Source organism: Brienomyrus brachyistius, chromosome 10 (assembly GCF_023856365.1).
Source record: "Brienomyrus brachyistius isolate T26 chromosome 10, BBRACH_0.4, whole genome shotgun sequence".
Classification (NCBI taxonomy): Eukaryota; Metazoa; Chordata; class Actinopteri; order Osteoglossiformes; family Mormyridae; genus Brienomyrus; species Brienomyrus brachyistius.
This window is the reverse complement of record NC_064542.1, coordinates 11,513,025-11,530,630: the sequence shown is the minus strand read 5'-3', so window position 1 is coordinate 11,530,630 and position 17,606 is coordinate 11,513,025. Positions and strand designations below refer to the sequence as shown.

General features: G+C 44.2%; 2 protein-coding genes across 2 annotated transcripts; both read left to right on the top strand.

The window, feature by feature from the left end:
• Positions 1-3,420: 3,420 nt before the first annotated feature.
• On the top strand, positions 3,421-7,386 carry polr2g (RNA polymerase II subunit G). Its single transcript, XM_049029863.1, has 8 exons — positions 3,421-3,573; positions 4,192-4,301; positions 4,410-4,569; positions 4,853-4,903; positions 5,114-5,179; positions 5,424-5,495; positions 6,125-6,158; positions 6,490-7,386. The coding sequence occupies exons 1-8, from the start codon at positions 3,562-3,564 to the stop codon at positions 6,501-6,503; spliced, it is 519 nt and encodes a 172-aa protein (XP_048885820.1). The 5' UTR covers positions 3,421-3,561; the 3' UTR covers positions 6,504-7,386.
• A 1,978-nt stretch (positions 7,387-9,364) lies between these two features.
• On the top strand, positions 9,365-15,229 carry eef1g (eukaryotic translation elongation factor 1 gamma). Its single transcript, XM_049029857.1, has 10 exons — positions 9,365-9,522; positions 10,421-10,579; positions 10,682-10,745; positions 10,993-11,135; positions 12,153-12,296; positions 12,392-12,521; positions 13,392-13,617; positions 13,809-13,981; positions 14,086-14,210; positions 14,881-15,229. The coding sequence occupies exons 1-10, from the start codon at positions 9,511-9,513 to the stop codon at positions 15,037-15,039; spliced, it is 1,335 nt and encodes a 444-aa protein (XP_048885814.1). The 5' UTR covers positions 9,365-9,510; the 3' UTR covers positions 15,040-15,229.
• Positions 15,230-17,606: the final 2,377 nt, after the last annotated feature.

Genomic DNA, 17,606 nt, shown 5'->3' with positions numbered 1-17,606 from the left:
TAGTTTTTGTGGCAGTATTCTCTAAAATGAAGATGGAACAGGAGAGAGTCAGAAATAAGGGTGATGGAAAGATCCATTAGGATGACAAAAGAGGAGTAGAAGAGATGACTCACATCTTTTATTCAACGAAGAGCAGGCCTGCAGTTTTAAGCATGGTGAGAGCCACGTTTGCACGCCAAGGTCATCTGCGATTATTAGTGATGTCAGACTTCTTTGCAGCTATTCCTCAGGCAGGGTCTTTCAGATACCTGGGGTTGGACATTTACCCATCAGTTGCAGGGCTCACAGCTGCTGGCTTCCGCCGCACTCTCGAGGGCATTAAAGCCTCGATCTCCTCGTGGTCTTCTCTTCCCCTCTCATTTCGGGCTAGGGTGGCTGTTATTAAGATGAACGTGCTCCCTAGAATTAATTTTATGAGTTCCATGCTTCCCCTCTCCCCTCCACCTGGGTACTGGGCCTCGGTTAAGTCTACTATGTCTACTTTTCTTTGGGATGGCAAGAGACCCTCCGTCAGACACTCTACCCTAATCCGTGACCGGTTGGATGGGGGCGTCTCTCTACCGGACCTAGAAATTTACCACCTTGCTTTTACTCTAAGGCCGGTTTGGAGCTGGATCAGTCGTCCCCAGCATCCCCCTGCCTGGCTTCCTATCGAAGCAGAATATGTTCTCCCCCATTGTCTAGCCTCGCTTCCTTTCCTCCCTGTTAAATTCAAATCCATCTCTGCCTCCGTCGGTCCGATTATCTGTCAGGCCCTTCGCACATGGAGAAGGGTTGAGAAATTGTTGGGCCCCTTCCCAAAATGGCACCCCAGTGTTCCGTTGCTCCACAATCCTGTCCTGAACATTGGAGGCCGCCCCATCTCTTCCTCGCCGTGGTCTCAGTCAGGTATCTCCACCCTGGGTGACATTTTTGATAGCTCGGGTCTCAAATCGTTCCAGTCTCTTAAGGTCACATTTAATCTTCCCTCTTCTTCATATTTTTTCTACCTCCAGCTGAGGTCCATGCTTAGGGCCTGTAATATCTCCTTTTCCTCACCTCTTCCGTTTCACCCGCTGTGCAGATTTGCTCTGTCCTTTTCTCCTGTTTCTAAGCCCGTGTCCAGTCTCTATTCCCTCCTCCGCAAATCCTCTCATAAACCTCTCCCCATAATTTCTGTCTGGCAGGGGGAGCTCTCTCCCACCCCCGTCTTATCTTGGAGCGTTATTTTTCATAATATTAAAAACTGTTCTAAAAATCCCAATCACCAGCAAACACAATTTAAGTTTGTTCACAGATTATACCCCACTCCCAGGAAACGCCATCTCATGGGCTTAGAGCCTGACCCCTTATGTCTTCTTTGTCCCCTCCAGGTCCCTGGTACCTTTCTCCATATGTTCTGGGACTGTCCTCCAGTGGCTGCTCTTTGGGATTACGTGGCCAGATCTCTCTCTTCAGTTCTTTCCTCTCCCATCCCCCTGTCTCCCGTGGTCCTTCTTCTCCTGGACTTCTCTTCTCTCTCTCTCTCTCTCTCTCTCGCTTACAGCAGAGACTTCTGATGTCTGCCTCCTTAGCGGCCAAGTTGTTATTAGCCTCTCGTTGGAAGTCTCCTGATCGTGCCATTCCTTCTGTCTGGAAGTCCACCTTTCTTGATCTGCTTCTGCTAGAACTCTCTGTAGCCCGGATTAACAACTCGTCTGGTTCTACAATCCAGAGCTGGGTCCATGACGTGCAGCTGGTCAAGGATTGGTTGCAGGTCATGTCCTGAGGCCATATTCCTTGTTTTTTGTTTTGATTTTTACTTTCCTAATTCTGACATTTTTCAGTGGTATAAGTGCATTATTTCTTTTATCCTCAGTTTTTAGCTGTGCTCTCCGTGGCTGAGTGTGCCGGTGACTTTTGTTGGTCTTGTTTCTTTAAATTGAACTGCTGTCTCAGGGTGTATTGGGGGTGGGGTGGGGGTGGAGCATGTTCTGTTTTGTTCCATTTTGTTCTTTTGTTATAAAAAATCTCTAATAAAAATTTGGTAACAAAAAAATAGACTTCTTTGCAGAAGTGGTGAAAAGAAATCATTCACAAGTAATTGGAGCCTCTGATTGGTTGGCCAAGCTGCAGTCAGGAGGGGTTGGTTTCCACGTTATGATGGGATGTAAAAAGGAAATTTGGCAGGCATAGGGCCCGCTGTCACTCCAATTCTGGCTCGCCATGCCAAGATCACATCCGCCACCAGCTTCACCAGGGGATTAAAGCCCAGCTTGTGAGCCCTTCCTGACCACTGGAGCTCAGTCTGCCATCCCTGGAGGAACTTTCCTATTTCAGCTCAGAAAGTGACCCAGCAGTCCACATCATCATGGCACATTCATTGTAAGCTGATGGCTGTTTCCTGACCGTATTTCACCAGATACACGTTCTCAATCAGGAGGGGGGAGCAATTAGTTGTACTCTGGCTTATCTTACTTGAGGTCAGTTGGATGCACACTCAGACGAAGTGGGTTGGTAAGTAAGTAAGTTTGTATTTATTTATGGTTCTATAACAAATAAACAGGAAAAACAAATTACCACAGTGCTTACAATGGTTATTACTATAATACACTAACATAATGCATAATTGTACCATATCGCCTTAACATTGATAAGTTCGGCTATACCCACAACAATACATTACATTAGCAGCAATTCGTATTAGAGGGAATGATTGGACGGGAAATAAACGCAAATATCTTTCCGAGGTATACAACGGAACACTCGTCAGCGATAATTATAACAGTACGCAAGCTAGGTCACGTTAACCTAGCCGCGCAATTAAGTAAACTAAATTAGCACAGCGTCACTTATCACTTATAATCAATAAACTTAGTACTTACATTCGTCAGTGACGCATACATAAAAACCAGGGACTGTATTTACTGCCAGGAACAACTAAACTAACTACACATAAACTGCAGCTCGCCGACGTGCTGCCTATTCCTTCAGGGTCTCCCGCGCGCTCTCGTCTCGCGTGCACGCACCGGTTTTCTTTAAACAAGTTTTAAAACGATGTTGTTCTGTCGTCTCTTTATAGATTTTTAATGGGTTATATGTAATAAAGGATGTGGCATATTGTGAATTGTGGGGCTGCAGTTAAGGTTATGGCTAACTTTAAGTGTTAACATCCACTTCTCAGCATCTTCATATATGGCTACAAAGTGGTTCTGTGAAAGTGGGTTCTCCATATTCCTCTTCACACTACTGTGCCCTTCAAATGCTTTGCGGAAGGCTCGGGACATATGCGATTGTTGATAAGAATATCATGTTAGATTTCCTGTGTATGCACATGGTAGTTTCATTTCGAGTATTTAGTGCATTTCTAGCGTGCATTTGTTTGTTCTGTACACATAGGCGATCCCTAGCGTGCATGTACTGTATTTATTCTTCATATGCGCCGCCTACAGTTTATCGATTATAGCATGCACGCTTGCGACCTCTAACGTCCACCGGAAGTTAGGCAGTGGCGGAAAACTGATAAAAGGTCTTCAAGGCGCAAACAGCGAAAATTACGGATGCATCTAAACGGCGGGACAAAATAGTAATAAAAAAATAAACATGTTTTATCACGTAAGTATTTTTAGAGGGGATATTCGGTTTATGACGATACGCTATTTTAGAGGATTAACCTACTGCTAGCGGTTCAAAAAATATGGTGAGGTAGGACGTTCCAGAGTATGATGAAAGTGGTGTTTATTTCTGCTGATAATTATTCATTTACGTGCTGTGATACAGGATTTCGTGTGTGTTTTATGGAGTCAGGATATTATCGTCTTGGGTCCACGTAATTCTGCCTGATTACAGTATCCGTTAGCTAACGCTACCTGATACACCATGCGGTTTGAATGGAGCAGATATTTTAAAATGCTACGTTTTACAAACTTAAAATTACGTCAGGTAATTTTTGTTCCCTTTCGCGTTGTTTTTTTTATTTTTCCCATATAAGCTCCTCAGTAAAATATACTCTGGGAATGAGATTATTAGCATGCTAACTGTGTTAGCGGAATAATGAATGAATTATAAATGGGATTGTTCCTGTTACTTCCGGTTTGGAATCACGACGAAAACAAATGCAAAATTAACTGAAAAGTCATATATTTATTCAGTAATTAAATTAATACTTTTAGCTTGATTTTGTGGTTTGATGTCATGGGCTTCGTGGCTCTTTTCTCTATGCTGGATTCCTAGATCTCCCTGGAACATGAGATCCTACTGCACCCTCGATACTTTGGCCCCAATCTGCTGAACACGGTGAAGCAGAAGCTGTTTACTGAGGTGGAAGGAACTTGTACGGGAAAGTGAGTGATTTCCTGGCCCCGATGGCGATCAGAGGTGGATTTGCCCGCTACAGGCTGCTACAGACGCATTTGACAGCGCAGCATTTTGACCAGGTGTTTCTGTCTCAGGTATGGCTTCGTCATTGCCGTGACGACCATCGACAACATCGGGGCCGGAGTCATCCAGCCAGGAAGGGGCTTTGTTCTGTATCCGGTCAAGTACAAGGCTATTGTGTTCCGGCCCTTTAAGGGTGAAGTGGTGGACGCAGTGGTAACTCAGGTCAACAAGGTACAGTACCACTCATTCAGCTGTTTAACATTGTTTTCCTATGTACTGACAAGCTTCACTAGCAAGTAGTACAGTCACACTGGAGTTTTAAAGTTATTAATGAGGGACTTTTGATTTATGGCAGGAATCTGTGAATGTCATGTCACAGAAGGGGCCCTGCTGTCTTAAAGGGTGAAATTAAGATAGAAGCATGACCTAGACAATCAAAAATGACTGCATTTATTATGATATCTGGTTTCTCATAAGGGGTAAATGTCTACTCTCTCATTCATATCTTCCTTAGGTTGGGCTGTTCACTGAAATCGGCCCCATGTCCTGTTTCATCTCCCGCCATGTAAGTTTTCATACCTTTTATAAGTTTTTTTTTTTTTTTTTTATCATTAACTTAGTGTGAAACTAAGCTTGGGATTGTTATGTAAACAAGGTGGAAAAATATGGCAATATGCACAAATACAAGTGTGGAGTCATTTTTATTGTAATGAAAAGTGTAGCTTGTATCCCATGATGATGCAGTATTATTATTTTTTCATCCATCTGCTTACAGTCTATCCCTTCAGAGATGGAGTTTGACCCCAATTCCAACCCCCCTTGTTATAAAACTGTGGATGAGGTGAGTCTGGATTGACCCATAGGTCTTACATTAAAGTAGTTTTAGTTAAATAACACCATAACATTGTTCTGGTATGTAAAACTAAAGGAAACGCAGGTTTCAGAAGAAGAGACAAAAATATGATCAAGATTTCAGGGCTTTTCAGAACAGAAATCTGTTTCTGGTTGTAACCTGTGGTTAATAGTATGTAATTATGGTTTCCAGCCCTAGTGAAGGGCATTACAGTGTCGTTTTTGTCCCCCAGGACATTGTCATCCAGCAGGATGATGAAATTCGTTTGAAGATTGTGGGAACCAGAGTGGACAAGAATGATATTGTAAGTATCCGTGTGTGTCAGGTTTTCCCTTTGAGATGGAATTAAGATTATAACCTACCTTTCGGCTGAAGGGTGTCAAGACCAAACTGCTGCTGACGATAAATAATTCCATGGTGTTTGTAGCTGTTCTGTTCAGATTTCTATCACGTTTCTGCATGTAACTACCAATAACTCAAATGAAGCTAGATAGTTGATTAATAGCTTTTTGGGGCAGCGGGCTAAGCCTGTGTGCCTGTAATCAGAAGGTTGCTGGTTCAAACCCAGCCTTAGCACGTTTGTGGGTCCTTGATCAAGGCCCTTAACCCCCAGCTCTCTGGGTGTTACTGCAGGTGGCTGCCCTTCACAGCCAGCTTACTCTACAAAGAGCAGGTTGAGGGAGGCGTAAAGACAATCAATAAAGTATTGATTATTATTATGATTATTATTATTATGTTTCTGGACGTGATCGAGTGAGATTAGTCAGCTGGGTCAAATGAGGGTTTAGTGCAGGCATACAATTTGAGTTACGGTTGCTTTCCACTGTATCGGTGGAATACAATCTGTACAGACAGCATCAGGATCGTCTGTGTAATTCCTTTCTCTACTGCGTTGCTAATTTTTTTTTCCCCTCCTTCCTCCACACACCACAGTTCGCCATTGGCTCTCTCATGGATGATTACCTAGGTAAGGTGCCTGGATGTTTTCTGGGAGTGGCATGTTCTGGGTGGTCAGTCAGGTCACCGCATTTCAGTTAATGCGTCCGTTGAATTCTCAATATATGCTGGTATCAGGAGTCCCACAGTCTGGTTGACTTCAACAGTTGTACAAAGTATAGTTAAAATGAGATGAATGTGTCCAGTGCATGCAATAAAATTGTGTATGAAACTTATGATTATTTACAAACATAAAGAAATAAGGGAGCGAGCTTTTTATAAGACTGATATATATAAGCTGATATTGTTAAGATTGTCAAAATAAGCATCATCATTGTAATAGATGCATTCTCTGTCTACAGGACTGGTCAGCTGATTTTCCTCATGAAGTGACTTGGAGATTCATATATTTTTTTAAATGTGTTTTTTAAGGCTGGGTGCTCAGAATTAGTGCATGGATTCTTTTGGAAAGGTTTGTATGGTTTTTTTCCACCACAGTAGCTCTGAAGATCTTAGTTTTGTCTTGTCGTTTTTTGTTTTTGTAAGAATGCACTCAATCTGAGACATTTAACATTTGCTCCACAATGGGACGAGAGGAACCGATTTCATTTGAGCCAATAGTGAAACACTTGGTTAACTTGTGATAATTTCATGATACTTCAGGTATTAGAAATATAACAGGTGCTTTGTTTGGATGGCAAGAACTTCGCAAAGATGAAGAGTGGAGAGTAAATATTTAAACTCCTGTCCTCTGTGTGAACACCAACTACAAATGGATTCTTTTTGGAAAATAAAACGTTAATGTAATTTGTTTTAAATGTAATGGCACAACAGGAAAACATTTGCATATTTGGGTAGCTATTACTGGGAAATTGAAAAAGAACGGACAAATCGCGATTATATATGTTAAGTCATTTATTTTGGCTTGTTAGTAAAGCTGTTAAGGCAGTTTGTTTGTACATATATATGAAACTGAATGTTTGGAGATTTGAATGCTATTTACTAAGCAAACATTCCTGGACTGGTAAGGTAGCACCACAGTATCGGTATTGGCCATTGTCCATTGAGGGACACGCCATATGAGTACTGCTGATTCAGCCGTGACTGCTCCTCCTGGAGGCCCCTTTCTGAATTGCACGCCTGTGATATTTAAAACTGTTCTCCAAAACTGGATCTAAGTGATAAATGTTACTGGGAGAGCAAGAGCAATTCCCTGTGCTGTTGACAGTCTAAAAAAGATAATAAAACCTGTATTCAGATTTTGGGTAAATGTGTGGAATTCTTATTCTGTCTGCAAAGCTGTTGCTATTAATATTCATCTGTCTCACTCAATATATACATTTTTTTTTTTAAATGAATTTAACTATGTGCGCATATATGTGTAGATGGCAACAGAGGTGGAAAGTTCAGGTCCAGAAAGTACAAATGCAGACCAAGGTTTTGTTTCAACTGACCAGCTGAGTTCTCTGTGACCGTGACTCTTTATGGTAAACTGGTTGGTTAAAACAAAACCTTGGTCTGCATTTATATTTTATGGACCTGAATTTTCCACCTCTGAATGGCAAACCGACTATTCACACTTTACTACTATCCAGTTTTTAAAAATCTCTTTTCCCATTTACTTATATTGATTCTTGTATCAAATAAATAATTGATGATAAAATGTTTTTCGGAAACTGACTTTCAAATGTTGTGGTTCGACGCGCCATTAATACTGTCATGTCCAAGGCGCCCTCTGCTTCATTGTCCAGTAATATCTTTCATAAACATTTAAAACCTGTAGTCAATTGCTTTAAGACTCAAAATTATATTGAAGTCGACTACAATAACACTTTCAACATGCTGCAAATGGGATCTATATAATATTAACGATACACCAGTGTTGGTTTTTTTAATCAGGTAATATGTAAATATCCTTCAGTTGTCGGTTCATTAACCTCCAGGTGTTTGCGGGCTACGTGCCAGCTCGGTACTGGAGCACGTGTATGGTGTTAAATTAGTGCCAAAAGTAGTGAAATCCTCATCACTGATGGAATTATATGTGTCCCTAACACAGAGCTCATACTCTTTCATTCTTCTTAAGATTGTTCTTCTTGAAACACCCATCAGTGTGGCTATGCAAGGCACAGGAAGTTGAGTATGGAGCATTTCTTTCAAACGTTGTTCTTCAATCAAACTCTTGGGTCATCCATTGGTGGCAGTGACTTCCTGTGTGGCAGTGGGGCTGGACGTTCCAGATGTGCCCTCACAAGGTCAAAGAGCTCTTGCAAAGCCAGGGTGATAGCAGGAGGTACTTCAATGTGATTAGACAGGGCCTGCAGAAGATACAGCTCCTGATGACAAAGAAACTCCAGGTAATCCAAATTTAGCGGATTCGCGCTGAATCCCATTTCTATTTTATGCAGAAGACTTTCGAGAAGGTGGTATCTGAGCTGTTCACAGAACAAATTATAGTTAATGAGGTGTCAAGATCTTGTCTCTGATCCACACACTAAGCCTACCATTCAAAAGTTTTAATTATGAAAATGAAATGTTTTTGTTTTGTGAGGTGCTTGTTCATGTATGATGATGTAGTGGCTGCTCTGTTTGATCGTGGTAAACCTTTTCACAAACAATATAAGTGAAGAAGTATGACATTAGATCTAAGGACCAGAGTCAAATAAAGTTAAATAAAATCCATCAAAAACACTTACTCAGTGGAGATTCCAATGTAGCAGGCAGACAACTTTATGGCTTTAATAATGAGTGTATTTAGCAGCTACAAGGACAAAAGATATTAAAACCTCTCCATTCTAATGCTAATTTAATAAACATTAACAGATAGGACCTAAGGTGGTTTCGCCTATAGTCTGCTAACACTAACCCGAGAACTAATATCTGACGAGCGTTCTTCCCAGGATTTGAATTTATTAAATTGGCTGTGTGATGTTGTATTAAGAAATGTTATTCACGATGCAATTTACCGTACATTGGCCCATTCTTCGAAATTCGAGCGAGCGAGTGCTGTGCAGACGCGAGCGCGTAGAGGGGATGGGTTTTCAGCACTCGAGCGCAGACACGTGCGTGGTTCGAGTTTTGGCCCTAATTTAACGGCGAGCGAGTGCTGTGCTGTGCTGTGCTGTGCTGTGCTGTGCTGTGCTGTGCTGTGCTGTGCTGTGCTGTGCGAGCGCGTAGAGAGCATGGAGTTTCTGTTCGCGAGCGCATGCGCGCGTGGTTTTTATGCGCACGCCTTTTGGCACTAATTTAACGCCATACACGTGCACACTGGTCCGTCTCTGAGAATCATTACGTTATCAGTGGATGCCCAAACCCACCATGCGCGTGGCCGTTGGTCTATACGTCAGCAGAGTGCGCCATCCTTCTTCCTTTCTCTCGTCCTGAAGATGGCGGCAGGGGTGAGTGTGAGGGAATAGCATTAAGCAAACGTAGCAATGCAAGCGGCGCTTTTACACATCCGACCAATATCGGTCTCATCTGCTGCTTTTCTGACGGATTCTGGCAGCGGTTCATTTCGGTACTGTGTATTCTGACGGTAGAAGCCGTTATTTTTGAGAAATGGGTCGTATTAAAAAAAGTCTTGCCAGCGTTAGCAGTAAGCTTAATGCCGGGGAAAAGACCCATTCAACGCACTCCTCATATGCCACGTTTAACAAAGGGGGGTGGTGACAACTATGTAGTTGAACTGTACAGATTGTTTAATTATATATATAATGCATTCTGTAATGAAATGAACATGAAATACTTTGCATTTTGCTTTTCATTAGGTGTGACGTTTAATTTCTTAAACTACCGTTCCTGGTTGCTTACTTGGAGATTTGTTCGCTGACTGAACCAAACGGCATTGTTTTGGCTTAACTCGTTGATATCACTGCCAAAAACTCAAAATTATCAGCTATCTATAAGCAACAATATTAATCACCTAACAGTTTGCCAGTAAGAAAATATGTCTGCAGTGTGTAGTTCATTACTCAATATATACAAACCGATAGGAGCACTGTTTAGCTGACGTTTGGTAGCTGTTCACCTTTTTATATTTGCTAATTATTCCTTATGAGTTGGGAATCTGATTTGCTTATCTGGAGGTGAGGAATTTACCTGCTGAATTCAGTTGGGTAGGAAAGGTTAAGATTGTGGTTTAAAATATATTGACAATAATGGTTGTCAAACCCGTTTTGCTTAGGAAACTGCTGCATCACTCCTGGGTTTACCTTGTATACTTTTTAACACTGCATGCCCCTCTCCCTCCCCCTCCCCCATTTGCTCTCTTGACAATTCCCCTTGCCTCCTTTGCAGACTCTCTACACTTACCCAGAGAACTGGAGGGCCTTCAAGGCTCAGATTGCTGCCCAGTACAGCGGTGCCCAGCTGAAGGTGGCCAGCACCCCTCCAGCCTTCACTTTCGGGCAGACGAACCGCACCCCCGCCTTCCTCAGCAGCTTCCCCCTCGGCAAGGTGCGAGGACGCGCCTGCACACAGGCACCCGGTCTGCCTTACGCTTTGATACGCTCTTCTGACTTTCCACTTGGTCATCTCACACGATGCTGTTTTGTGTAGGTTCCTGTCTTCCAGGGCGACGATGGCTTCTGCCTGTTTGAGAGCAATGCCATTGCATATTACTGTAAGTGTTTACTGATCTTTTTGCTGCAAAAAGGCACCACTTCTGTTGGCTTGTATTTCGGTTTTACACTTTGTACTCGTATTTTATTTAACATTTTATGAATGTATATTAATTCAGAACAATAAGTGGAATGTTTAAGGCAGTTGTATAGGTTTGGGCTGTCCTCTAATATTCTTTAAGTGGCCTGTTTAGCCCGGTGTGGGACGACTAACAGCTGTCTGTGTACCATGCCTCCCTCCCCTGGCAGTGAGTAACGAAGCCCTGCGTGGCAGCAGGTCCGAGGCCAGTGCTCAGATAATGCAGTGGGTCAGCTTCGCCGACTCTGAGATCATCCCCCCAGCCAGCACTTGGGTCTTCCCCACCCTGGGCATCATGCAGTACAACAAGCAGGTCTGTCGGCCTGTTGACTTTGTCATGTAGTTGCGTGTAGTGCAGTGCTATCATATCCTGTTTGGTTTAGGTAGGAAAATTGTTGTTGGGTTGTTCATGCTCCTAGACAGTGAGATTCTTCCTTAGGGGCGTCATTCTTGTTAACCTTGTCTGGGAAAAGGCTTCAGCTGGTTTTGAACATGTGGGTATTATTTTGATATTGCTGTAGCCGGATAAATATATTTTATGACCACATGTGTTATGGTGCCGAATTCACAGCCTTTGTTGGGAAGCATGGCACTCGTGCTTTAGTTTATTTGAAGTGCGACACGGTCCAGATGTGGGGGGAAGGCATCGTTGCTAGGTAGCACCTGGAAAGGTTGGGTGGATGGAGGAGTGATCGCAGAAGCTCGTGCATTTGCTCCAAAATGCTTCCCGAAATGAAAAGCATGTCTAAGTCATCCTGCAGCATATGTGCTTAGGGGCTTGAGGATTTTTCCAAAACCAAGCTTGTTTTTCTTTTACGAAGTTCTTCAGTCTCTCTGAATCATCCTCAGCGCAAAGCTTTTAAAGTCTCGCTCCATAGCTAAAAGCCTTCTAGCCGTGTCTGCCTTCTGTTACAACACGCTCATGTTTTTCCACCTTATTCTGCTTTTGAGCAGCTGCTTGGAATGTGGAGAGTTGGGATCCTGTCTGAATGGTGCATAGCTGCCACTTTGTGGGAAGGAAAAATGGGTTGGCATTAGCGCTCATGCCAGTCACATTCTGCTGGTAGCATTGTGCCCCGTTTATGCATAATGGTGTAAGTTTTATGCTCTCCAAAGAGAAGAATTTTACAATAACTCGAGCTTCTGATGCCCATTTAAGCCTGACCTTGAACTGGAAAGGTCTGTTTTTGATGAATGAGATCTACTCCACTTCTGGTAATCCAATGGTATAGTGTTACAAGGAATTTCTCTTGAGCCCTGTTGTACGTGGCCATGAGCTTTTGCAGTCTACTGCTCATGTATAACAGGGACACTCTTCTGTGTCCACTAGGCTACGGAGCAAGCCAAGGAGGAAGTGAAGCGGGTGCTTGGGCTTCTGAACCAGCACTTAAACAGCCGCACCTTCCTGGTAGGCGAGAGAGTCAGCCTGGCCGACATCACCGTCGTCTGTTCCTTACTGTGGCTCTACAAACAGGTGAGGGTTTTCAAGCCCGTCGGGCTGCTGCTGCTTGGGGAGGATGGTCTTGATTCCTGGCTGTTGGGCTCATTTCAAGTCTCCAACTGCTACAGGTCCTGGAGCCGTCCTTCCGTCAGCCGTTTCCCAATGTCACCCGCTGGTTTGTCACCTGCATCAACCAGCCGCAGTTTAAGGCCGTCCTGGGCGAAGTGAAGCTCTGTGACAAGATGGCTCAGTTTGACGGTGAGAGTGCCCGTCGGTGTGATCTGATGGGGGGACTCCCAGCAGAGGAGTGATGAGCTCTGATTTTTATGACATACAAAAAATATTTTATACATCAGTCAGGTTTCTTGCACACAGATTTTCTAGATTTGTATGATACTTACTAAATTATGACTAAAAAATACACTCAGAATTGGCTAACAAATGTACAGTACATGCAACCATTTGAGTACCTTTATTAGCAAGAAAATGTCATCTTTGATTCAACAAGGTAATCTGCTCTACCAGTTATAACAGCAAAGAATTCGAGGCTTTTTTTTTTTCCAAGGGGCAGTAAATGCTGTTCTGTTTCATGTGATGGAACAGTTGACTAGTGCATTTAAAGTTAAAGGACAGCCTTGAATTTGATTGTGCCATCAGCACACAACCAAGTAATAGGATGTCAGACATGCAACGTTACACACTTTCCATGTTACAAAAGAAATTGTTTTATTTTACTTTTTTTTTTTTTCCTCAGCGTTCTGATGCTTAAGGATAAAAAAAAAATTCTGCAGTTTTTTTATGAAATGTGGAGAAGTGGTTAACCTGTGGTGTACAAAAGCTTTTGACTGGTGTGTCGAATGGTTCTGGGTAAGAGCTGCATTATGAGAACACACTGGTGGGTGTGGTGCTCAGTACACTAGCTGGCACCAGAAACATTGTCGAGTGCGTTTGACGTTAACAGTGGAAGTGCAGGGTCCTGGTGGTCTGTGCATAGATAAGATCGGCCAACCATGACATGCTGATAGGAGTTTGATGGTCGTTTGGAGAAATTCACTGCATTGCCAGTTGGAACTATGCAAAATGCAGCTTGTGGTGGATTATAATCGCGCGCCGGCTCCCATTCTCTAGCCAAGAAGTTTGCCGAGATGCAGCCCAAGAAGGACGCTCCCTCCAAGAAGGAGAAGGCAAACAAGGAAGGAGGGAAGCAGCAGCAGCAGGAGAAGAAGGAAAAGAAGGAGAAGAAAGAAGACAAGAAGGCATCCGCCCCTGCTCCCGAGGAGGAGATGGATGAGTGCGAGGCGGCCCTGGCATCGGAGCCCAAAGCCAAGGATCCCTTTGCTCACCTCCCCAAGAGGTACACGCCCCTATATGCAGGACACTCCTAGGTGTCTGCGGATGTGCCTGTGGTAGACCTGTGCAATAAAAGCAGGAGGTAACCTTAATATCAGGATTTGAATTGTATTAAACCTCTGACAGCGTCTAGGAGTTATGGTTCAGTGTGTTGACCTTCTGGGTCTTACGCCGCCTTATCTCTTCTGTCATAAGTGCTTTTGTGATGGACGAGTTCAAGCGGAAGTACTCCAATGAGGACACCCTCACCGTGGCTCTGCCATACTTCTGGGAGCACTTGGACCGCGAGGGTTACTCCATTTGGTACGGGGAGTACCGTTTTCCAGAAGAGCTCGCCATGGCATTTATGAGCTGCAACCTGATCACTGGTAAGATGCACGAATGAGTTCCTCAACCCTGCATGTGGCGTTACAGACCTCCCTCTGCTAGCCCTTCAGTGTCCCACCTATTCACTTGCCTCATCCCAACTCAGGAATGTTCCAGCGGCTAGACAAACTGCGTAAGAACGCCTTCGGTAGTGTCATTCTCTTCGGCACCAACAACGACAGCAGCATATCCGGCATCTGGGTGTTCAGAGGACAGGACTTGGCTTTCACTGTGAGTGCTTGTCTGCCTCAAGTAGCGATGCATACTTGCTGCATTTAACGTCTTAAAGCATTTCGAATGTGACATTTAAGGGACGGCTCATAGTTATGAACCCTTTCTCTGTAATTGTGTTTCTTAAACATCTAGCCCGTCTGTCTAGGGGACAATGGACAAATGTTTTAGCCCTGGGTTAGCGCCAGTGTCGTCTTGCCAGAAGGGATTTCCTGAGTGTTTCAGCTCTTGCAGGCCTGTAGCCTGGTGTGGTGTTTGTCCCTTGTACATTGGTGTATCGTAGTGTTGTTGCTTCCAAGGAATTTGTATCATCTACAAATACAGAAGATGGTCAGTATTGTCCTTGTTACTGGACAAGTGAGTTAATATGCTAGTTTAACTAACTTTTAACGTTTTGATTGGTTACTGGTCACCATGCCAGCTCTTGGAGACCAGCAACCTTACAGACCAAAGGTGCAGATAATCAGGCCTTTTAGTAGCATCTCGGTATTAGAGCAAACTTAGCTTCATCCTAACGAGGTCCAAAGCTTTTCTGCATCCCGTGTGTTAAATTAGGGCTGTGCCTAAGATGTGTAGTGTAGTGAACCTACAGGAGCAGGGGTTGGCGACAAATGGGTTAGATGCTTGTCACTCAGGTCCTACCCCTGTCTTGACCCTCTCTCTTCTCCAGCTTTCTGAGGACTGGCAGGTGGATTACGAGTCCTACAGCTGGCGCAAGCTGGACGTAGATAGCGAAGAGTGCAAGACCATGGTGAAGGAGTACTTTGCCTGGGAGGGCGAGTTCAAGCACGTTGGCAAGCCCTTCAACCAAGGCAAGATCTTCAAGTAACTGGGCCCGGTGTCTGCTTCTCCGAAATGTACCATCCAAGCCTCCCACGGACGTGTGCATCTAGCCTCCAGCAATTTGCCGCTCTGGACAGGAGTGAATAGCAAGTGGAGTTGAAGGGGGTGCTGTTGAGCCAGAGCCTGGCTAAGGAGAGATTATTTGCTGAAAAATAAACAGTTTTTCCAAAATCCCATTTCCTTTTGTTTGTCCTGATGCTGTGAGCAGGAAGTCGTATTTGCAGACATGCAGCCCGCTGCTTGGCTACGGTCCTTTTCTTTTTTTCCCCCCCCTGTTCGACTCTGTGCCTTGACTTCTGTTACTCCGCAATGCTGGCATGATGTTTTAGGAAACAATCTGCAGTGTTAAATTCCCAACAGATCGCTTCAGGTAGGATAAGGTGCCCAGTAGAACATCCACAACTTGTTTGATGCTGAAAGCAACATTAAATGGAGACATTTAGATGACATGCTGAGTCATTGATTTACTGGAACATGCAGTTCAGAAGGTTCACTTCTGAGCGCCTCCACTTGTCCCCACCCCTGAGTGTCGTCCTTGGTTCTGGCCCATTGGTATGCGGGGTGGAGTTCTTGGATTCAGACTGGCCTGTAACCTAACCTGCCTGGTCACGGGTGCTAAGCACATGGTCTAAGCAGCTGGCCCGACCTACGCTGATCAAATTATTTGATTCTGTTCTGCTCTGGACAGTCGGTAGTGGGGTTACATTCTTCTGGTGCCACAGTGGGTTCCCTCTGGTGCTCTAGATCTGCTATATGCCACTCGCTACTTATTTAGAATGTGACTGGAGCTAGCCTGGGTTCCGTGTGTAGCTGTGAGAGGTAGCCTGTAACCCTCTCTATTTGGGTTGGTGTTCCCAGCGCCTGTTATTTAACCGCGGTCAGTTGAATGTCTTCGAAGTGTCTTAAGTTTGCTGCATGTACCCAACTACTGGTTCAAATGTTTGTTTATATGCCGCTAATGTTGGTGTGCTTAGAGTTGAAGTTTTCTGTTGCGCATAAGAATTCAACCCCTGGCTGTATGTTTGGGGTAACCCCCCCCCCCCAAAAACAAAGTGGAATGCTTAAAAATTACAGCACATATGAGAGAGTTGAGGTAGATGTGCCCCCCAACCCGAATAAACACATGAATCTTATATGTGTGACTGGACCCACTGGAATGACGTGGATAAAAATAGTCAGAGGAGTTCACATGGAAAATGGTTATGAAACATTTAACAAAATGGCTGCCATGCCTCCCTTCTGAGAGGGCTTGGTTTGGGACAAGGGGAAAATAACGGATGATGTAGTGTCGTTCCTTGTCCACTAGAGGGAAGACCAGCATAATAAAAACAAATGCTAGTATGGATATAATGGTGACATTTACAAAGGAAGACAGCCAGATGAGAGCAGTTTTTTCAAAATGGATGTTTTGTTTCTCATTTCTGCCCCCAAATGTTCCAGCTAAATTCTGTTGACTCCCATGTTGAGTATTCTACACTCATCCATAAATCGCTTACCTTGTTTGTACTTCAGCTTGTGGATGAAAGGACTGAAAGCTCACAAAGTCTGTGCTTGTTTTCCTTCCAGCCGTATTTACTAAATACACTCCTGCGTGCCCGTGAAGTTACTAAAGGACAATATGGCTTTTATCATCTAGGGCACTCTGTTAAAGTAAAAGTTTGAATAGATGGTGCAGACTGAAGGAGTGCTATAGAGGGGCTGCAGTGAGCCAGCTCGCTTCGCTGGTGCCACATTCCGGATATTCAGTGTCTCTCACCTCCGTTAATTTAGCCCAGCTGACCTAATTAACTGGAGCGGAATGGAAAGCAGCACCGTCTGTCACTCACGGGCCTGGTGTCATGCCAGTCACGTCAGCCCTCGATCCTGAGGAGCCGTACGAATCCACATTGCTGCCCTAACCTTCCCTCTGAAGGAGCTGATTGATGCTACAGTTTTGTAGCTTTTTTTATGCGAGGCAAACCCAACCCGACAGCTGCCAGGTATTTTTTGACCTACACTGTGCACAAAAGTAGTTGTATTTTTCCCCTATATTAATTGTTACAAAAATGTTCAAACGAATGTCACCATGCACATTAGTCACCGATGTACCAGATATGTGTGTAGCAAGAGGACGGCTGGAACGTTTTCATTCTCAGTTAAAGCTCGTTTAGCTTGCTCTTTCGGTACTTGAGTGCTAGGTGGTCAAAATAAGGTGCACACAACATGTCCTGCCCCCAAAGACTAGGCCTGGATGCCCTGGGCTTAGCCGACGTTCATCAGGGGAGCTGTGAGGAGCTCCTGGTTCTGTGATAAGCCCTAATCAGTAGCTGCGAAGCCACCAGCAAAGTGTCCACTTCATCCCAGGCCCGTGTGTGTCAACAAGTACCTCCCTCGGCACCCGTATCTACCGGGTCCTGGGATGTCCCAGGTGTGGCCAGTGGCTGCTCAACCCCAAGCTGTCTTCTCTGTACGTTTTAGAGAATTTCCCATATTCGTTGCTGCAGGAGAAGGTACCACGGTAAAGTACCAACGGTCTCTCCTTGGGATTTAAGTGCCTAGAAAACTCACAGGAAC